The sequence below is a fragment of the Phyllostomus discolor genome, chromosome 12, assembly GCF_004126475.2.
Source record: "Phyllostomus discolor isolate MPI-MPIP mPhyDis1 chromosome 12, mPhyDis1.pri.v3, whole genome shotgun sequence".
In the NCBI taxonomy this organism is placed as follows: Eukaryota; Metazoa; Chordata; class Mammalia; order Chiroptera; family Phyllostomidae; genus Phyllostomus; species Phyllostomus discolor.
The window spans coordinates 20,178,909-20,200,995 of record NC_040914.2 but is presented as its reverse complement, the minus strand read 5'-3'; the positions used below and the strand labels follow the sequence as shown (position 1 = coordinate 20,200,995).

At 53.6% G+C, this 22,087-nt stretch overlaps 1 protein-coding gene across 2 annotated transcripts; it reads right to left on the bottom strand.

Moving 5' to 3' along the window:
* Nucleotides 1-578: 578 nt before the first annotated feature.
* NUCB1 (nucleobindin 1) lies at nucleotides 579-21,166 on the bottom strand. Of its 2 annotated transcripts, none has more exons than XM_028530225.2 (13): nucleotides 21,019-21,166; nucleotides 20,452-20,618; nucleotides 17,560-17,667; nucleotides 15,164-15,296; nucleotides 10,228-10,331; nucleotides 6,556-6,741; nucleotides 6,186-6,276; nucleotides 3,223-3,281; nucleotides 2,879-2,971; nucleotides 2,701-2,793; nucleotides 2,261-2,431; nucleotides 1,761-1,860; nucleotides 579-1,616 (listed from the first exon to the last, which is right to left on the bottom strand). In XM_028530225.2, the coding sequence occupies exons 2-13, from the start codon at nucleotides 20,605-20,607 to the stop codon at nucleotides 1,504-1,506; spliced, it is 1,407 nt and encodes a 468-aa protein (XP_028386026.1). In that variant the 5' UTR covers nucleotides 20,608-20,618; nucleotides 21,019-21,166; the 3' UTR covers nucleotides 579-1,503. The 2 variants fall into 2 exon arrangements, with proteins under 2 accessions (XP_028386026.1, XP_028386027.1); XM_028530226.2 differs by having other exon boundaries at nucleotides 20,482-20,618.
* Between the last annotated feature and the right edge of the window lie 921 nt (nucleotides 21,167-22,087).

Sequence of the window (22,087 nt, the reverse complement as noted above, 5' to 3'; positions counted from 1 at the left end):
TCAATCTGTTCTTTCACTTACTGATGCATTCATTGATTTTTGTATGTGCCCTGACTATGGATGGAACCGGCAACCTTGGAGTTTCAGGATGAGGCTATAACCAGCTGAGCTACCTAGCCAGGGCCCTCTCTGATGATTTTTATCAGGCCTACTTTACAATTTCCCCTCTGTGGATGCAGAACTAGACCTACCCCATGTCTGGTGCTGTAATACCAGCTCTAGAGACGGGCTGGGGTGGCTCTAATAGGTAGCCTCTGTCAGTTTCCTTCATCAATTGTCAGTGAAGACAGGTGTGACATCCGGAGCAACTGCAGCCACTTTGGGACAAGAGTGCTCCTGTACCTCCTGTCCCCCACACCCATCTACCACGGCAGAGGCAGATGGGAGAATGTGGTGCTCTGAGGGCCTTGCAGCTACTCTACCTTGGGACTTCTTGCTTTGGGTGATAATACACTTTTCTTTATTGTTCAAGCCTAGGTTTGGGCTTTCTGTCCTTGTGGCCGAAAGGATCCTGCTGAAGATGTGTGTTTGTGTGTGTAGGCAGCAGACTCAGTAGAACAAAATAGAAGATGCCAGGATGCAGCCTCTCAGAAATGTTTGAATTGAATCTTAAAGAATGAGAAAGACTTGGCAGGTGAAGTGGGGATAGGGTTTCAGAGGGAACAGCATATACAAAGAAACAGAGGCACAGATTTGTTCCAGAAAGTGTATGTGGACAGAACTGGAGTACACGGCAGGGTAGAGAGCAGTGGGCGATAAGGCCAGAAAGGTGGGCACAGGCCTCCCACTGAGGCTGAGGGGCTGGAACCTGGTCCTGGCGCGGGTCAGCTCTGGGATACTTCCATGGCTGTGTGGGGAAGGGGCGAGGGGCCGGGTCATCAGGGTGGAGCCTGAGGCCGGTGGCGCTGAAAGCCAGGGGTCAAGGCGACTCCTGGGGTCAAGGCGACTCCTGGTGTCGGCACAGATGGGCACTGCTCAGGACTCTGCTGCCCCCTGACCCAGCCACAGGGTCGACGCTGTCTTCGAGGCAACGCTGGTCCCACAAAAGGCAGAGAAAGGTCTCGAGGAACCATCCAAGCCTCATAAACCAACGGAAGTGGGGCCCAGAGCAGCAGGCAGATTCCAGCAGCTTGGGGTACAGGATGCTGAGTGGCCCCCAGCTGGGGCGGCCAGGCCAGTCCATCTAAGAAGGCGGGGGCGAAGCGGACGCTCTCAGGAGGGAGGCGGCTTCCCTAAGCGAGCTGAGCCCACCCCGTGAGTGCGGGCTGCACGTGAGCAGGCAGGTCCCTGGAGGGGGACAGACAGCAGGGGCCACAGGCCGGGAGACTGCAGGAGCTGAGGCAGCAGAGGGGGGTCTCTGGGCAGCAAAGTGGGAATTGCCGCCCTGTCCCGAGTCCCCTAGGAGGTCACACGTGTTGTCCTCAGAGGAGGGTGACTGCGACACTTCACCATCCTCCCATCATCTGCGTCGGTAGGAACCCAGACTGCCACGGTCCTGGAGGATCACAGGTGCTGGGAATCTGGCTGAGGCAGATTGGGGGACTGTTCTGGAACCTTATTTTCTGAAGCAGCCGCATTTTTCTGGTCACCGACTGGAGCTGGGACAGGAGCGTCTTCTGGAAATGAAGGAAGGACGTGGTAGCACTAGACAGGCCACCCCCTCCTCCCCCAGACCCAGGGGTCCCTGCCCCTAGCCCCTCCCCCCTGGGACCCAGGAGTCCTGGCCATTGTTCCCTCCTCCTTGAGCCCAGGGCCAGCACCTGTGTTTTGGGGCTGGAACTTGAGCTGTCCCTCAGGGCCAGGGGCTGCGGCATTGTGGCCTTGCTGCTGCTGTTTCCTCTGTTCCATCTGTAGAACGGCCTGCAGAGGGTGGGGAGATGGCACGGGACAACAATGCTGAGTCCCCCTATCCTGCTAAGTGCTCCTAGTCCTTTCTCTGTGGTGGTTCTCCGTCACTGAGAGCTGGCCTTAATAAGAAAGATCTAGTTTTCTCTCCCTGGTCATGGCCTGGGTTGCACCTTGGGACAGGGAAGCCCTCACTGAACTCTTTGCTGGAATCTACCCTTCTCCCTCTCAGTAGTGCCCTGCCCTTATCTAACATGGCAGCCAAGGGGCTGTGGGGCGGACACATCTGCCCTCACTCAAGATGGCGGCTGCCCCCAGGAGGATGTATCTATGATTGACAGTGACCATAGGCCTTCACAGCCTCTGGACCCTCAAGGACAGGGGCCACCAGGGGCCGGCTGCCCTGGCTGGTCACCTGCTGCAGCTCTCTCTTCTGGGCCTCCAGGCGGCCCTGGGAGCGGCCCAGGGCCTCTGTCTCCTGGCTGAGGCGCTGGGCCTTGGCGTTCAGCTCTGCCTCCCTGGCCGCCAGCTCCTCCTCAAAGCGCCGCAGCTCCTCCTCCGTGTAGGCAGGATGCATCTCCACAGTCTGCCGGGGTGGGGACAGGGGCTGTTAGCAGGTGCCTGGGGCCGTGGCCCCCACCCCGTGGTGGGGAGGTCCCCGGGTTAGGGGAGGCGGGGAGGCCCGGGCCCTGGGTGTGGAGGGCAGAGGCCCAGGTGGAAGCTGAGGAGGGGATGAAGACTCAGGGAGAGCAGAGAACAGACCCAGTGAGTGACAGAAGCGCCCAGGACCCCTGAAAGAAGGGTTGGGGCTGGGAGAGACATAGTCAGGGCCTGGAGAACCCCCTATGTCCTCACCTCCCAGCCCTCCCCCGTGTCCCCAAACTCCTTCCTCTGGGTGGATGCCAGGAACTCCTCCAGGGTCACGAGGCGGTCCTGGTTGGTGTCCACCTGCGGGGCCAGATAACCGTAAGGGACAGGGCCGGGCCTCCCTGCACCCTGCTCCCACCCGCGCCCCTGGCCGGGCCCTCCTCACGTTCTTCATCACGTGCTCCCGCATGCGCAGCCGCTCCTCCTCCATCTCCCGCATGTCGTCTTCCTCGTTCTTCGGGTCGTACACCTTCTCCAGCTGCAGGGTCAAGGGGAAGGTGCTGGGATCCAGGGCAGCCTCTTTCGCAGGCTACTGCCCCTCCTCACACACGCAACCAGGCGCCCATTAGCCCTTGGGGTGCCTTGCCATTCATTCCTGTCTTTTTCTTTGGCTCCCCTTTGTGGCTGCTGGGAGTTGTAGTTTTCCCTGAATTTACATCCAGGAGGGCCTAGGGAAGGACCACGTGGCCGAGCTGGGCATCCGTGGCATCTGGCTTCCAAGATACTCACCTCCTTGGTGAAGAGGGCCTCCAGCTCTTGCTCATCCAGGACGCCATCACTGTTGATATCTGAGGGGGAGGCAACAATGCATCTTGGGGGACTGAGGTCGGGGGAGGTCAGGTCCCTGAGGGACCCACTGGAGACAGAACTGGGGCTGTTTCAGAGCACAGCTCACGAGTCTCCAGGAGCAGAACGGTGGCCTCCAGGCTTTAGGGCCCCGTAGCCCTGCTGTGAGGACAGCCCACTCCCTACCAACCAGGGTCCCCAGAATGGAGTGGATGGAGGTGGGGCTCCACTGGGGCCATTCCTGGGGCTGCTGTCATGCAGGATGACTTGATCCCCAGCACATGATGACACGGACACAGATCAACCCCTTTACCCAGGATCCAGGGGTTTCGGGGGCCTCTGCCTCCTAGAGAGCCTGCCAGGGCCGGCTGCAGTGGCCAGGGGGCCTCTCCTGGCCAGTCCAGCTCCGTGGGCTGTGCTTACTGTCCCCACCTCTCTGCGCTCTCAGATTGCGTCTACGCCCATCCTGCTGAGGTGGCCGGGGCCCCTGACCTTGCAAAATCGATGGTGAATTTTCAGCCCGTGGCTAACCTGCTTCTGCCCGCGGTGTCCACAGCATCATGCACACCTGCCCAGCTGCCCCTGTCCCCCCTTTGCTGGCTCCCCTTCCTTCTGACCTCCACACCTCGGTCCATCTTCTCTGTCTGATCTTCAGATCTGCCTGCTATGGTAGCCACTAGCCACATGGGCTGTTCAAATTTAAGCCGATTAACAGTAAGTGAGGTAAATGTCAATTTATGAACAGTCACATGCAGCCGGTAGGGGCCGCCCTGGGCGGCACAGGACATTTCCTGTCATCGCAAAGACAGTGCAGTTGGCTGGCACTTCCTGAGATGGGTTCCTCCAATCCCTTGGCTTTTGTTTTTTATTTAAAGACTATTGTATTTTTTTAAAATTAATTTTAGAGAGAAAGAGGAAAGGGAGTGAGAGAGAGACAACGCTTTGTTGTTTCACTTACTGATGCATTCGCTGGTTGTCTCCCGTATGAGCCCCGACCAAGGATCGAACCTGCCACCTTGGTGTACTGGGATGAGGTTCTAACCAACTGAGCTACCCGGCCAGGGCCTGGTCCCTCAGCCTTTGACGCCATCCATATGCCGCTTCCACACTTGAATATTCAACTGCCTGCTCTCCATCTGAGATGCTCTCCACGTGCATACGTGCCTACCAGACACCTCTGATTAAACACGAACAGAACCAGCTCCCAATCGGCCCAGCCAAACTTGCTTGCTCTTTCTATTCTGTTTTTCTAGTTTCTCAGGCCAAATGCCTTGGAGTCACCCTTGATCCTTTTGTTCCTTCATAACTCTCATCCAGTCCACCTGTTAAGTCATACGACCTTGACCTTCAAGGTGAATCCAGAAACTGGCCACTGTTCCTTCCTTCCAGTGGTCCAGCCACCAGCACCTCCAGCTTTCTGATGAGGCTCTGGGCACCGGCCCTCACACCCACAGCCTGTCCTTGACCTGGCGCCCTGACAGAGTCTGTCATCGCTTAAGGCAGATGGTGTCAGTCTACTGAAAGCCCTTTTGTGGTGTCCCATGAGAGAATCAAGTCCACATTCCTTTCCCTGGCTGTGAACTTGGGTGGACCAAGTCCATTCTTCCCTGTGCGAGCTTGCTGTCCCCCCTCCCTAGAATGTGCTTCCCCCAAACCTCTGCCAGCTGCAGCCCCTCACTTTGCTGAGGTCTCTGTTCCAACGTCACCTCTCCAGAGGTCAATAACGATCAAATGAAAATTTCATTCCCTCAATAAGATGCCACAAGAGGAGAAATGCTGTCTGATTTTGCTTATCTGAGGGAGCTGGAAAGGTCAAATTCATAGAGAAGAAACATAAGATGGAGGTCACCAGGGCCGGCAGGGAAGGTACGGGGGAGTTGTTGATTAATGAAGAGCTTCCGTCCCACAAGGATGAGAGAGTTCTGGAGAGCAGTTACACAACAGCTCGGACGTACTCAACCTGCCAAGCTGGCCACTTACAGAGAGCTAAGATGGGAAATCTGATGGCCTCCGTGTTTTACCGGAATCACAAGTCTCAAAAACTTTATCGGAACTGAAAGAAAGCTTCAGGTCTGTAGGCATAAAAGCCATGTTGCAAGTGCTGCGGGGTCATGTGGGGCTGGGGGCCGCTGTACGCAGGACATTTGAACACACAGAGAACATTTTCATCAGGGTGGAAAGTTCTAGACGATGCTGGTCTAGCAAAATCTCTCCTGACCAGGCCACCAAAAAGTGTCATTCCAGGCCCTTAATCCCATTGTCCTCATTTCCGTGACACGTGTCACTCACTACCTGACACTCAACTACAGAACCGACTGCCCTGATTCTAAGATGTACCCCCTCACCCCTCACTGATTTTATCATCCCTGAAGTCCGGGTAATTGACAGGTTATATAAAACTTCCAGTACATCTCACACTCCACAGTCTCACAGATCCACTGAAATACAGATTCATCTGTATGCAGCATCACTGCCTTTGTTTTGTTTACAGCTGTATCTACTGGGTCTCTGTGAAGCTCAGTCCTTGGAAATTGCTCAGTGAGCAATTACTGAATGAATGAAGCAGGCCCCTCTAGGTTCTGTCAGGGACAGCCCTGAGTGAAGAGGCTCCCCGGGGGCCTGTTTAGCTGGGGAGCAGCCTGTCCTAGTGACAGAGCTCCTGGCAGGACCCAGGGCTGCTGGGAGGCCTAGCCAAGCCTGGTTTGTTCAGTTAGAGGATACCGGCCAGTCTTTGGAACCCAGTAGTCGATCCCAGAAGGGGCCTAGGTCTCTCATGGAAGGGCCCAGCAAACCAGACCACCAGGGGAGACGGGTTCAGACGCCTGTGGCCTGCCTAAGCTCCACAGAAATGGGGAGACCCCTTCTTAGAATTCAGCCTGGGTCTTGGGACGCCCTCCCCACCTTACCATGCAGTATGAAGAAGGTCTTGGGGTTAAACCTGTTGGGGTCCAATCCATCCAGCTCCTCCCACACCTCCTTCAGCTGGGCTTGGCTGCCCTGTGGAAGGGGGGGGGGCAGGGGTTCATGAGCAAGAAGTCTGGGTCCTGCAGGGTAAAGCTAGAGAACCCTTTACACCACCATTTCTTAGTCATTCCCCTTAAGCAAGAAAACTAATAAACTACAATTCCCAGCAGCCCCTGGAGGTAGCTCAGTGCATTAAAAGGGACTTTTGCCTCAGGGTCTGCTGGGAGTTGTAGTTTTTCAGCTATAATCTTGTCTTGGGGAGCTTGGGGAATTGGACATAGTTGGGGGGTGGGCATGAATGGGGGTCCTTACAGGCACATTGACTTTGGGGTGCTCTCGGTGTCGTCGCTGTTGTTCTTCCAGCTTCCTCTCTGCCTCCTTTCGCTGCTCTTCTCCCAGTGACTCCAGGTAACGGCGTCTCTCGTGTTCCTTGAGCATCTCATAGCGTTTGAACTCTTCATGATGGGCTGCGTCATACTGGGCAAGGTCCCGGGTGGCCTGGGGAAAGAGTGACAATCACTCTCCTCTCACTTCTATGCCCAGCACCCAAGTGCAACCTCCAAACGCCAGGCCTTTGCCTCTGAACCGGGTCCAACCTCCACCCTGTCCTGGGTCTCATGTTCCGCTCTCAGGATGTGGTCTTTGACCGGCTCTTGCCACATAACACAGCCACGTCTCTCTGTTTGTTCAAAAGAGATCAGCATGGTTCCACAACAGCAGCTTCAGCCCACCTCTCTTGAGCCCCCCACAATGTCAAGACCTTGGAGGAATAAGTGATAAGAAAAATGCACGCAGTGTATTTAATATACACCCAGCATTTAAATCCAAGCTCTGCTGTGTGGACAAATCCCACTACCTGTGTGATCTTGGGCAAGTGACTCAGCCTCTCTGTGCCTCAGTTTCTGCCTCTGTACAATGCAGACAACAATACTATAGTGGGGTGACTAGGGTCCCAACATTCATGTCCACCTGGAACCTCAGAACATGACCTTATTTGGAAACAGGGTCTTTGCAGATACAATGTTAAGGCACGGTCCTCCTGGATTCCGGTGGGCCCTACCTCCAATGCCTGTCATCTTTAGAAGAAGGCTACAGAAAAGACTCAGGGAGGCTGGGTGAGGACGCCATGTGACACTGAAGGCAGAGACTGAAGTGATGTACCTATAAGCCAAGGAGTGCCGACACCCTCCAGAAGCTGGAAAAGGCAGGGAGCAGGTTTTTCCCGATAGCCTTTGCAGAGAGCACAGCCCTGCCAACACCTTTACTTTTGGCCCAATGATATCAATTTTGGACTTCTGGCCTCCAGAACTGTGGGAGACTACATATCTGGGTTTTTTTGTTTTAGATTGTTATTTATTTATTTTTAGAGAGACGGGAAGGGAGGGAGAAAGAGGAGAGAAACACCAATGTATGGTTGCCTCTCGTGTGCCCCCCACTGGGGACCTGGCCCACAACCCAGGAATGTGCCTTGACTGGGAATCGAACCAGCAACCCTTTGGTTTGCAGGCCAGGGCTCAACCCATTGAACCACACCAGCCAGGGCCATATCTGTTGTTTTAAGCCACTGAGTCTGAAGGAATTTGTTACAGCGGCCTCAAGAAATTAATACACCCAGTAATACTCTTCTTGACTTCTGACCTCACTGAATAACAATCTGTGTTAAGCTACTAAGTTTGTGATTGTTATATGGCAACAATAGGCAACTAATACAGCTGTCTCGTGGGGAATAGATGGTGCAGCAGGTTCTCACCCGGGGGCTGTTGTGACCCACAGGGGACAATTTTCGATGTCTGAAGACATTTTTGGTCATCACAATGAAGGGAGGTCTGCTGGCATCTAGTAGACATAGGCCAGGGATGCTGCTAACATCATACAACACATAGCCCCTGGCAGGGGGACTCAAGAGTTACAGATTTGAGCTGTAGTTACAGTTAATAGCCTTACGTGGTGAATGCACGTGGGAAGCTGTTATTCCAGGAATATGACTCTAGGAGGTCAACAAGTAATTCCACCTTTGTGTGTTCTGAGGTGGCAGATAAAGAATTATTGATTAGCAGATTAAAAAAATACTAGGAAAATTGCCACTGGACTGCAACTCTTAACTGATTAACTTTTTTCCCAAACCCCTTAGCTTGAGATGAGACGTTAAGATAGTCTTTAGGGTATGTAACCCGCAGTCTTCTCTGATCGTCCGCATCTGAATAAAGCAGCCGTAAAGATTCAATCCTTGCCCTAAGTAGTGTGGCTCAGTGGGTTGGGCATTGTCCTGCAAACAGAAAAATGACTGGTTCAATCCCAGCGGGGGCACGTACCTTGTTTGTGGGCCAGGTCCCCAGTAGGGGGCATGCGAGAAGCAACCAATTGATGTCTCTCTCACATACAGGTGTTTCTCTCCCTCTCTTTCTCCCTCCCTTCCCTTCTCTCTAAAAATAAATAAATAAAATCTTAAAAAATAAAGATTCAGTCCTTGTCTCTACTTACTGGTTCTTGAAATGACAGGCATCTATCAGTGAATGACAGTTTTTCCCGTTTCACCCCCACAACAAAGAATTATCCAGCCCCAAATGTCAAGTGGGCCGAGTTGAGAAGCCCCACTGGTGAGCGTGGAAGCCGGAGGCAAGGCGCCCTGTGAGAGAGCAGCTATGAGAAGTAGACGATGGGAAGAGAGAGCACGAAGAATGACAGTGGGGCTGGAGAAAAGCTGACAGCCTCTACCCTTCGGGAAATAAGTGTCAAAAACAGCCAAGCGCTGGGCTGGATGCCAATGGCTGCTGCTATTATCTTCACGGCCACTAGATGGAGCTCCAGCACGCCAGAAAAGCAGGGCCAAGGCCAGGCCAAGGCCAGGCCGAGGGGTAGATTCAGCCCCCACAGAAAGGCTGAGAGCAGGGAGAGGCAGCAGCAGTCCTGGGCACCCGCTTCCACACTTGGCCTTCTCCACCAGGCAGGCTGTAGATCCCATTTCTCACATGAGGGCTGTATTCCTTCCGATAGCTTCTGTAACAAATTCTTCTCAACTTGGTGGCTCAAAACAATACACATGTATCATCTCACACAGTGTGGAGGCCGGAGGTCTGAAATTAGTCCTACTGGATTGAAATTAAGGTGTCAGCAGGCTGTGCTCCCTCCAGAGACTCTAGAGGGGGATCCGTTTCTTTGCCTTTTCCAGCTTCCAGAGCTGGGTTCCACGCCATGGCTCCTTTCCCCAGCTTCAAAGCCAGCAGGCAAGCGCCTGGTGGCAGTGGTCACCTCACAAATGAGCACTGTAGTCAAACCTCGCTCTTCCTCCATCTTTCAAAGACCCTTGTGATGAGATGTGGGGCCCACCTGGATAATCCAGGACCCTCTCACCAGCTCAAGATCCTCAACTTAATCACGTCTGCAAAATCCCTTTTGCCTTATAAGATCACACATCGCAGGTTCCATGGATTAGGGCATGACATCTTTGGTGAGGGGCCATTATTCTGCCTACCACAAGGGCACAGAAGGAATAGCCCCCACCCCAAGTCATATGGGAAAGACAAAGACGAGGAGGGATATGAAACCAGGTCTTGCCCTGGCTGGTGTGGCTCAGTGGATTGAGTGCCGGCCTGCGAACCAAAGGGTTGCTGGTTCGATTCCCAACCAGGGCACATGCCCAGGTTGCCTGCCAGGTCCCCAGTAGGGGGCGCGTGAGGGGCAACCACACATTGATGTTTCTCTCCGTCTTTCTCCCTCCCTTCTCCTCCCTAAAAATAAATAAATAAAATATTTAAAAAGAAAGAAAGCAACAGCTCTTAGTGGAGCTGAGCCCTTCCTGCCTACACCTCTGCTTTCCAGTACAGACTCAACGGAGTGTTTTTAGGTACCTCCAGGCCCTCTTCAGCTGCCGACATCAGAAGAGACCAGGAAGAGGTGAGTGGGCCTATGCCCTGGGCTCTGTTCCCTTTTCTCCCAGCAAAGTTCCCTCAGTCCTCTGCCCGTAGTTCCCCCCCATCACGCTACCGTCTGAATCAGGAGCTCCAGGTCCCGGGCCTCAAATGTGTGCTGATTCTGAGGATCCAGATGTTCAAACTGCTTGAGGAGGCTCAGGTGATCCAACTGTACATCTGGATGAGGGGAAAGAGGAGGACAAAAACCCCAACTCATAGAGTGTTTTTTCTTTCCAAATCCCTATCCTGGGCTAGATATGCTCTAAAGGAAGTCACAGAAGGCTCTGAAGAAGCCCAGAGAGCAGTCTGATTGAACCTGGTGCAATCAGGGAGGGCTTTCTGGAGGTGATGCCACACCCGAGCTTCATGCTTCAAATAATAACAACCATTAATAACTAACATGTATTGAGTACTTACTATATGCCCAGCCCTGCTCTAAACACATTAACTATATTAATGCCTTATCTTTTCATGATAATCTTACAACACAGGTTCTGTGGTTATCCCATGGCATGGATGCAAAAACTGAGGCCCAGAGAGGGGAAGTGACTTGTCTAAGTCACCATCTAGGAAGTGGCAGTGAGGATTAGAACCAGCCACTGGGCTCCAGAGCACATGCGTTCATCCCCTGTTATGGGTTGAGGCGTGGGCTCTACAGTTCATTTGTCCAAGTCCTAATCCCTGGGGCCTCAGCATGTGACCTTCTTTGGAGAGAAGGTTTTTATAGAGGTGATCAAGTTACAATGAGGTCATTAGAGTGGACACCAATCCAGTAGGACTGGTATCCTTGAAGAAAGAAGAAGAAGGAGAAGGAGGAAGAAGAAGAAGGAGGAGGAAAGAGGAAGGAGGAGGCAGGAAGGAGGAAGGAGGAAGGGGGAAGGGGGAAGGGGGAAGGAGGGAGGAGGAAGGAGGAAGAAGAAAAAGCAGCTCCAGCTGGTGTGGGTCAGTGGATTGAGCTCCGGCCTGTGAATCAAAGGGTTGCAGGTTCAATTCCCAGTTAGGGCACATGTCTGAGTTGCAGGCCGGCTCTCCAGGGGGCGTGCAAGAGGCAACCACACATTGTTGTTTTTCTCCCTCTTTTTCTCTCTCCCTTCCTCTCTCCATAAATAAATAAATAAATAAATAAATAAATAAATAAATAAAATAATATAAAGGAGAACTTGGACACGAGACAGACACATTAGAGAGATGACATGAAATGACACGGGAAGACTGTGGCCATTTATAAGCTGAAGAGAGAGACTAGAAGACATTCTTCCCTCCACCTGCAGAAGGAGCCAACCCTGAGACACCTTGGCTTCAGAATTCTGGCCTCCAGACCGGGGACAATACATGCCTGAGGCCGAATCCATGCAGTCCATGCTTGGTCACGACAGCCCTAGGAAAGCATGCAAGCCCCTCACAGCGGGCTTTCCTGGCAGCCAGCAAAGGGCAGGACTTCCGGGCAGGAAGGGAGAGGGCTCACACAGGCATTCACTGAACTCCGGTCTCCGGAGGCCTCCCAGGGGCCCAGATGTGCATCAGGCCGGGATGGCTCTCCAGTGCCTACTGGTCTGGTGGGGGTGACAGACACCCACGCAGGTGGCCGGATCCGGGTGTCCCGTGCAGCCACAGAGCCAGCCTGGGCCAGGTGACCCTGGAGGGACAGGTGCTCAGGAGACTAAAACTCACGATTCACTTTTCACACCCCTGATGCTGGCTGAGCTGCTACTCGTGGCGCTGTGGCCACAGCAGGAACCAGGCGGCGGCAGATTCTGCCTTGCAGAGCACCCAGTCAAGAGACAGGGAACGGGTATTTAAGGGACAAACACAGGAGCACGAAGGACACAAATGGAGGCTCCTTCCCGCAGGTCAGTCAGGGCAGGGCTTTCCAAGGGGCTGACATCTGAGCCGAGAGCGAAGCTCGGAGAATGAACATCCCAGGCGGAGGGAAGCTCGGGGGCCAAGGTCCCGAGGAAGTGTTGCACTCCAGTGCTTACGGAAATTGCTGATGCAAGCGGTCAAGAGGGCGGACATGTGACCGGAGGGGCTGGGGCGGCTGTGGCAGCACCTCCAGGCAGCAATGAGGGCAGTGGACTTGACCTTGAGGGCACTGGGGGGCTACAGATGGGTTTGGAGTGGAGGAGGGACAGGACTTGAACTGGGTTGACTCCTTGGTGAGCTGAAGAACAACCCACAGGATGTCCACATCCTCAGCACTGGAACCTGTGAACATGTGACCTCGAGTGACAAGAGGGACTTTGCAGATGAGATTAAATTAAAAGTCCTGAGACCGGGTGATTATTCCAGATTGCCCAGGTGGCCCCTAAATGTAATCCCAGGGGTCCTTTTAAAAGAGGGAGGCGGAGGGAGATCTGACCCAGTAGAAGGAAATGGGATGACTGCCATTTCCTATACTGCCAGCTTCGCAGGTGGAGGAAGAGGCAACCAGCCCAGGAAGGAATGTGGTTCTAGAACCTGGAAAAGGTGGGGAGCCTCCGGAAGGAACCAGCCCTGCCCGCCTCGGTCCTGACTTCTGACTCCTACACTGTAAGGGAGCGACTGTGTGTTATTTGAAGCCACTAAGTTTCTGTGATCCCACCGGCTGCTGTGTGGGAAAGAGACAGAAGGGACAGAGGGGTGGCAGCAGGAAGGGGGCGGCAGCAGCGGTCCGAGCGGGACCCTCACAGTAGCAGCAGTGAGGGTGGGGAGAAGCGGCCAGAGTCCACAGCTGGTCTGAGCTGGTGATGGGACGAGGCTGGAGTCCCCAGCACCGTGTCAGACACACAATAAGCAGACAGTTGGCAGGAGACCTCTCCTCATTCCTGACAAGGAAACATCTAACTCACCACAAAGCAAATCAGACTCTGACACTGTAATCATTACAACAGCATGGCAGAACCCCGGCTGGTTGGCTCAGTTGGTTGGAGTATCGTCCCCAATGTGCCAGGGTTGCGGGTTCGATCCCCAGTCAGGACACATACAAGAAGCAACCGATGAATGTATGTATCAGTAAGTAGATCAACAAATTGATGTTTTTCTCTCTTTCTCTCTAAAGTCAATAAATATCAATTTAAAAATATTTTATTTATTTATTTTTGGAGAGGGGAAGAGAGAGAGAAAAAGAGGGGAGAAACATTAATGTCTGGTTGCTTCTCACATTCCTCCTACTGAAAACCTGTCCCGCAACCCAGGTATGTGCCCTCATTGGGAATTGAACTGGTGACCCTTTGGTTCTCAGGCCAGCAGTCAATCCACTGAGCCACACCAGCCAGGGCAAAGTCAATACATAAATTTTAAAAAATTATTTCAAACAGCATGGCAGAGAGGGCATGAGTGGTTATGTGGAGGAGACCAGAGACCATGTCTGTCTGGTCACCTTAGACCTGCGGCACCCGCCCAATGCTGGGCACGGAGTAGGATTCAAGGCCTGTTTGGTACATGGGAAATGGAGTCAGACAGAAATAAAAACAAGGGCCAGCTCTCCCATTGACCCTTAATGTCACCAGCCAATGCGCAGGGTCCCCATCTGTAACACAGGGGCCTCACGGGTTGTCAGAGGAAAGAAGCTAGAGGGGAATCTCAATAAAGGGGTATGTCTTTATACTCAGTGATGGGCTGAAACATGTCCCAGCAGTACCAGAACATACTACAAAGTGACAATAAGTAAACAGCATGGTCCACATAGCACAGGGTGCAAACAACCCAGGTCTATCAACTGATGAATGGCTAAACCAAATAGGTTCAATCCATAGACCATATGGAATAGATCATATAGAATATTACTTGGTCCTGAAAAGGAACAAAGTTCTGATCCATGCTGCAGTGTGGATGGATGTTGAAAATATGCTAAGGGAGGCCCTGGCCAGGTAGCTCAGTTGGTTAGAACACTGTCACGACATGCCAAGGTTGCAGGTTCAATCTCTGGTCAGGGCATATATAAGAATCATCCCATGATTACCCTGACTGATATGGCTCAGTGAACTGAGCACTGGACTGTGAACCGAAGGGGTTGCCGGTTCGATTCCCAGTCAGGGCCCATGCCTGGGTGGTGGGCCGGGTCCCTGGTGGAGGGTGTGTGAGAGACAACCACACATTGATGTTTCTCTCCCTCTCTTCCTCCCTCCCTTCCCCCCTCTTTAAAAATAAGTAAAATCTTTAAAAAGAAAGAAAGTTTATTACTGAAGCAGTGAGACAAAGAGTGGCTACTCCACAAACAGAGTAGCCTCCTTTTTTTTTTTTAAGCCAAGAAATTAGACTACAACATGCAGCCTCATATAAATGCCAGAAAAGTAGACTCATTCTTGCAGAGGAGATATAGAATCACTGAGTGACGAAAAAAGATACAGAGAGTGTAACCAGTTCAGCTTCCTGACTCTTATCACTGTGGTTGTCACTGCAGGTGACCGTCAGACTGTCCCGAGGACAAACACATGGGAGCACTCAGGCGTAAAGGCGTGTGGTGTCCCCACAGGGAGCCCGCAGACATGAACTAACGGCATGCAGAGTAAATGTTAACAATAAGGCCATTTGGGTGGTTCCGGTCCTAGTCTCACCACTTTTTTGTAAGTTTCAAGTTGTATCAGAATTTTCAATGACCACGATTTTTTAAAAATGAGAATAAAGAACCCAAACAAAAAAGCAACCAGCCAACAACAGAGTTATTGTTCTAAGAAGAATATGCTATCGGTCTTCCATACACATTTTTTTTTAAAATCCTCACCCAAGGATATGTTTGTGCTGATTTCAGAGAGAGGAAGAGAGAGGGGAGCACCGGTGTGAAAAAGAAACATCGATCGGCTGCCTCCTGTACGAGCCCTGACCAGGGATCGAACCCGCAGTCTAGGCATGTGCTGTGACCGGGAGTGGAACCTGCAGCCTTTTAGTGGACCGGACGACACCCCAACCAATGGAGCCACCCAGCCAGGGCTTCCACACATTATTTTCCGGGAGGCCCCACCTGCTCAGTACAAAGTCAGCTGCAAGCCCAGAACTAGATGGCCAGCCCCGCCAGCCCCGCCCCTGCTTACTGGGCTCCTGCTGTGCATCCATCTTGGCCTTGAGCAGCATCCGCAGCCGCGACACCTCCTGACGCTTGAGCTCATCCAACTTGGTGCGGACATGGTGGCTGACAAAGTCCAGCTCTCGGCTCAGCTTCCCGCTCTGGCCGGGGAGTAAGGAGACACTCATCAGGATGAGGATGGGGAGGAGGCACGTTGAGCAGCCTCATCCTTTCTCTGTGCTCTCTGGAACCTTCTGCAAGCTTTCTGATGCCCCCTAGGGCTCCGCAGAGCCCCCAAGACAAGGTTCTAGCCCCTCAGCTTGGCATTCAAGGGCCTGCCCACCCCTGTGGCCTCGTCTCCTGCCATTCATCAAATCATACTCTGGTTCCAGCAACACTAATTGGGTGTAAGACCACCCCCCACCAAGCTCAGCCCCAGCAGGTATGGCTCAGTGGATTGAGCACTGGCCTGTGAACCAAAGGGATGAGGGTTTGATTCCTAGTCAGGGCACATGCCTGGGTTGTGGACCAGGTTCCAGGTCACTCACACACACACCCTGTGCTGAGCAGGCTGCCTTCTCTGAGCTCCCTCTGTGATCTCTCTGTGCCTGTGATCTCTGAGCTCCCTCTGATGTCCATTCCTCACTCAGAGCCCTCAGGGCTCCCCAGTGACCCCAGGACAGACTTCTTGGGCTTGGTCACTCGAGTGACCCTGCACTCACCGACCCCTCCCGCCCCGACTCCTCATCTGCATGTCGGTTATACTGCGCTGTCGGCTTACATCGGGATGCTCATCTGCACCCAGCTCCTACCTCTGAAATGTCACGCCCCACCACACCTGTTTCAACCTCTACACCACAGTCATTCCCACTCAGAATCTAGCGTCATCGGTGGTCTTCTCCCTAGAAGTGGGCTCTCACTTGTCAGAATGGACTGGGCCTCTCTTTGGGGCTTTCCCAGAGCCTTCCGCTCAACGATGGCCCAGATCCTTTCCTGTCACTCCTGACTCACCTGGGTCTCTGGAGCCCTGGGGACATGGTGGAGGGGGTGTGGCCCTTGAAGATGCTGCAGGACAGGTCAAATGAGCCAAGTTCTGTGCTGGACCCACGGGGTCTGCCCTCTAGTGGTGCCCACAACCCCATTTTACAGGTGAACAGAGCAAGGCCCAGGAGAAGCCACTGCCCAAGCAAGGTCCCCAGTGAGGACGGGAGGCCAGTTTCCAGCCTGGTGACCAGGTTGGTATCTTGCGTCCCCAGCGTGGGAGTCCTGGGGCCTGAGTTCAAATCCCAGCCCTGGCATCACCTCACTGCACGACCCTTCCCAGCCCACCCTTTTCCTGCCCTGGACCTCAAAACGGAGCTCAGGCAACGGCCACCACCAATGATGACATTTACCGCAGGTTCCCGATGTGCCTCAGCCTCCGTTTGCTGAGAAGGAAACCGAGGCACAGGGGGGTGCAGCCGCCAACCTGGAGAGCGGAAGGCGGAGCTGGGATTGGAACCTGGCACCGTCCCGCTCCGCCTGAGTGGCCACTGTTTCTGACCGCACTTCTCAGCAGTAGGGCTCTGGGCAAGCCTCTCGGGCCTCAGTTTCCCCTGACAGGTGGTGGGAGGGGCTGGGCTCAGCTGTCTCTGCTTTCACCTGTCTCCCCTCAGGGGCGGGGTGGACAGGACAGACGAGGGCCCAAGGAATGCTGGGAGTTTTGGGGCTGCCTCCCCATCCGTCCCAGGTCCCTGGGCCTCTCCTGGGCCTAGGGGTTTGGAGAACTTGAGATGTCTCCTCCAGAAGAGACATCCTAAAGCACCCAAATAGGAAGGGAGTCGTGGGTGGTGGGACCAGGAAGAGTGGGGCAGGGACTTGGCGTGGGCGACCCTGGCCCCACATGAGGCACAGCATCGTTTAAAAGGGTGACTCTCAGGGGCCTGGGCTTTGGGCTCAGCCAGTCCAGGGGGTGAGACCCAGGCCCACAGGAAAGACAAACACTGCAGCTGGGACCTCAGTGTTCCCTTCTGTAAAATGGGGATGATCAGGGCTCCTCTGTGCTGAGCACCCAGTGACCCAGCACCCATTCGCACGTACTAAGGACTACTACTAAGGTCTTCTAAACTCTTGACATGTCCAACCTGGTAGAGACCTCACCTGAACTCCAGGGGGCAGGTTCCAGTAGACCCCCGTTGTACAGATGGGGAAACTGAGGCACAGCAATGGACAGTCACATGGCTGGTAAGCATTAGGGCCTGCGACATCCTCCTCTGTGCTTAGCCACACAAGTCAGTGCTCCCCACGCCCCTTCCCAGTGCTGTGACCCGGACAGATGGAAATTCCCCGCTTTGTGAGGGCTGGAGCCATGTGGCCCTTTTAGGGAACCCGGCCCTTCTGTCCTCCAAGCCTGGGGCCCCACCCGCTGCCTGCGCCCAGCCGCACCTTGATGTCCTCGGAATTGGCGGCTTGCAGCTTCTCTCGGAAGTGCCCGTCCGTCTCCAGCACGTTGATGACCTCCTGGAGGTACCGGTGGTAGTAGAGGCCCGTGTCCTGAGGTGACAAAGATGAACATAGCAGCTCCAGCGCCGGTCCTGGTCCTTCCCCAACCCAGGCCCTGCTCCCCTCAGCGTCTGCTGAGGGGGTCAGAGAGACTCCCCATGTAGTGAGACACCCACATGGCACGGGAGGCTTCAATATGGATAAAGGCTCTACAGCCAACAGGCGTCTGCTTTGTGACCCCAGGAAACCTGCCTGACCTATAGGCCACAGCTCTCAGCTTTTTAAAAAAAATATTTTATTAAAAAAAAAAAATATATATATATTTTTAAATATATTTTATTTATTTTTTAGAGAGAGGGGAAAAGAGGGAGAAAGAGAGGGAGAAAAATATCAATATGTGATTGCCTCTTACACACTCCCCACTGGGGGGCTGGCCCACAACCCAGGCATGTTCCCTGACTGGGAATTGAACTGGAGACCCTTTGGTTTACAGGCTGGCACTCAATCCACTGAGCCACACCAGCCGGGGCTCACCTCTTCTGTGATGGAGACAAAATGAGTGTCACAGGGGAAAACAGGAAGTTCAACACTGCCTACTCAGTGGGACTTATAGAGCAGACACACTGCTACTTGTTGGCAAGCAGTGAAACATTCATTCACTCACTCACTCACTCACTCACTCAAGTAAGCATTCACGGAGCCCCTGCCGTGTGGCCGGTGCTGCTCCAGGGGATACAGTAAGTGAACAAGACAGACAAAACTCCCCCGGCTCCTGGTCCTACTTCTCAGAGCTGCGCCAAGAAGGAAATGAGATAAATGAACTGGCATGCTGGTAAGGATGTAGAAGATACTCAAGGATGCAGAAGATACTCAACCTGCTGTAGCCATCATTACATTCATTGAGGAGCACACAGCACGTGCTTAATCAATGGTAAGTGAATCACCCAGCTGTGCCACTGTGGGTACACTAATTCCCCATTGTTGCTAAAACAAAGTATCCCAGTCCTGGCGGGGGTGGCTCAGTGGGTTGGGCGCTGACTTGCAAACCAAAAGGTCGCTAGTTTGATTCCCAGTCAGGGCACACGCCGGGGTTGTGGGCTGGGTCCCCAGTAGGTGGCATGTGAGAGGCAACCACACATTGATGTTTCTCTCCCTCTCTAAAAATAAAGAAATAAAATCTTTTAAAAACAACAAGAAAGTATCACAAACTAAATGGCTTAGAGCAACACAAGTTTATTCTCTTAGTTTCAGAGGTCAGAAATGCACAGTGGGTTGGTGGGGCTCAGTCCGTTCTGGAGGCTCCAGGGCAGAACCTGTTTCCGTATCTCTCCCAGCCTGTACGGGCTGCCTGCACTTCCTTGCCTGTGGCCCCCCATCACTCTGATACCTTCTTCCCTCTGACTCTGACCTTCCTGCTTTCTTCTCACAGGGGGTCCTCGTGGTGACATGGGGCCCACCTAGATAGTCCAGGATAATGTTCCCATCTGAAGGTGATTAACTCAGCCACACCTACACTCTTTTGCCACACAAGGTAATACATTCACAGGTTCCAGGGACCAGGGAGGGACATCCTTTCGGACCGTTATTCAGCCAAACACAGTGGCCCAGAGCCCCAGATCTGCCAATCACTAGCCACGTGACCTTGTTAGGACCGCTATGATACCTAGGTGTCCTGTGTTTTCATTTGCTTCATCTGATGCCCTTAGTCCCTGAACAAATTACTGAATCTCTCTGTGCCTCAGTTTCCTTATCCATCTCTCATGACATTATGAAGAGTGTCATCATCCCTGATGTTTATAACATCCCAAGGTTTCTGTTAGCCTCGAGGTAAAGACATTCTCTACCGTGGCCCGCAAGGCCCCACATGATCTGCCCCATTTCTTCTCTTGCTCAATCAGCCCCAGCCACACCGGCCTCTTCCACCACACAGCCTTTGCCTGAGCTAGTCACTCGGGCATGGTTCTTTCCTGAACTTCTGCTCTTAGCTGAAGGAGTCCTCCTGCCCAGAGAGCTGGTCTGGTCTGTGGTGGTATCGGGCTCGCATTAGCCCTGTGCTTGGCTCATGGACGATACTGAAGAAACGTGTGGAAAGAATGAAGGGACAGGGAACACACAGGAGCCCTTCTGTGTCCGCAAAAATGTCACAGGACAGAGGCCTAACCTGGTGGGCGGGGACCAGCCCCCCAGGAGCATGGCGCAATGTTCCAGAGACAGTGACTCCCGCATTCCTAGTGGGCACTGTAGGAGGATTTAGGTCACATATCAGAGTGTTGGCCTTGAGGAAATCTTTCAGGTTCCAAGCTCCAAATCCCCCTGGACCAAAGGTTTCACAGTGTTGGGTAAACACATATGGGAATTCAAAAGCGAGCCGTTTATAGGCACCTTTGTAATTTGAACTATAACTCCCAGGAGCAACTCCCAGGAGCTCCAGGAAGTGGAAACAGCCCAGTTATCTAACAACACGTAACACCTGCTCAAGGTGCTACTGGGAAATGTAGTTCCTTTTTCCAGAATCGTTCCTGAGGTAGGAGAGTCTTGGGGTGGGGGGGAAGCAGAGAGTTTCAGGTGTGTAGGTGTGTGTGTGTGTGCGCGCGCGCGTGTGCGCGCAGGAGGAGGTGATGCCAATTTTTCACTTAAAATCTGACCTGATTTCCCACACCTCAGCGTTAGGGTCTTAGAAATCTGTCCCCTCCGCCCTTTCCCTGCCAGTTTTTCACCACGTTAAAGCCCCGGGACTACAAAAAAATGGCAAGCAAACTCCAAGCCGTGTCCGTGGGGAAGTATCCACCCAGGGGCCACGGGGTTCCGCGGGAATTGTAGTACCACTGCAAACACCTGGCTGGAGAGCAGGGCAGGGCCACTCACGGGGCTCTCGGTAGCGGGGCTCTCCTCCTTGGACGTTCCCCGGTCCAGAGGCACGGGCAGAACAGCGCGGAGCAGCAGCAGCAGTGGCAGGAGGAGGAGGGCCGCGCGGGGCCCAAAGGGAGGCATGGCCGCGTGATCTGTGCGGGTGGAGAGGTGGATTATGTCAGTCCCCAGCCCCCTCCCTCCCGGGACCCAGGAGTCAGGCCCCCGGCACCACACAGTCCCCTTCCTTCCAAGAGTCAAAACTCGAAGTGTCTCGTTTTCCGGGACACAAAATTCCGAGCCTCCAGCCTTTCCTTCTGTAGACCCAGGTGTCCGGGCTCCCTGCACTCTCTGCGCTGGCTGACTCGGGAATCCGAGATCTCAAGCCCCTCTTTCCCCAGACCCACAGGTCCAAGCACCCAGCCCTCTTTTATCCTAGGTCTAGGAGAGCTGGTGCCCAGCTCGTCCTCTTCCGAACTCAGGCTTCCAGCCTTCTAGTGCTCCATCTCCCCTCCTTCCCAGGACCCAAGAGCCTAGGAGATGCCAGACCCTCACCTCTCCTTCAGCGCAGAGGGCGTTTTCCCGGGCTAGGACCTCCGCTGCGTTCTCCGCGATTTCCCGCCTAGGCCACGCCCACTTTCCCGCAGAAGTCCCGCCCTCAGCAGCCTGATTGGCCCACGCTGGCTTCTTGTACCTTGCTTAGTGGCCCCACCCTTGTCGAAGTCTCTCGCCTTTTCTCGAAATAGTTGCCTCCTTTCTCAGAACCCCAAATTCTTGACCACACATTTCCTGCCTTTTAGGCGAAGGGCGGAACGGAGACTTTCAAAGAGAACTACAACTCCCTGCAGGCCGGGGGAAAATGATTCAACTTCCGCTCCATCTTCGCCCCTTTGCCTCATGGGAGTTGTAGTTTTCTTAGTTATTTTCTCCTCATAAAGTGACTGCAAGTTACAGATCAATAGCAATTGTCACGGGTCACCTTGTAAGTTTCTAATATAAGTAAGTGACAGGTGTAGAGCGAGACTGCGCTGCAACCTCTCTGGGGTCCCTTTAAGGAACACTCGCATCCCCTTCCAATTCAGAATCCCTGGTGCATGGTAGCCTGGCTGCAGCAGAAGCCAGGGGTCATTGCTTTGTTGGAAGTTGAGAGTGAGGGAGCAAGAGGGAGGGGATCAAGGCAGGTCCCAGAGAGAATTCCTCCTTCCTTGGAGCCTTCTTTCTTCCCCTGCTTATTTCCCTGAGACCCAGAGATTAGGTCCCCAGCTCCCAAAGAGTTAGTCAGGTATGTTTAGAAATTAGCCAGACAGGCAAGGCATTGAGGCATAAATGTGATAAGCCTGTCCAGGCACCAGGAGACAAAAGGAAGTCTCCGGGATCCCATGTAGGTGGGTGCTGGTAGTCTGGGTCCACTGGGAGTTTGCAGCCATTCCCATGCCCGGGTGCAGGAGAGAGTTAAATATTTGGGGAAGACAGAACAGAACTCCTGGGGCCCTGATAGTGACAGAAGCTGGAATCAGGCTGCTGGGTCCCTGGACAGGAGTAGGTACTGAAAGTCAGGCTTCTTGTGTCTGGGACAAAATGCAAAGCTTAAGATCAGGTGTCGGGGGCAGGGGGGAGCTGAATC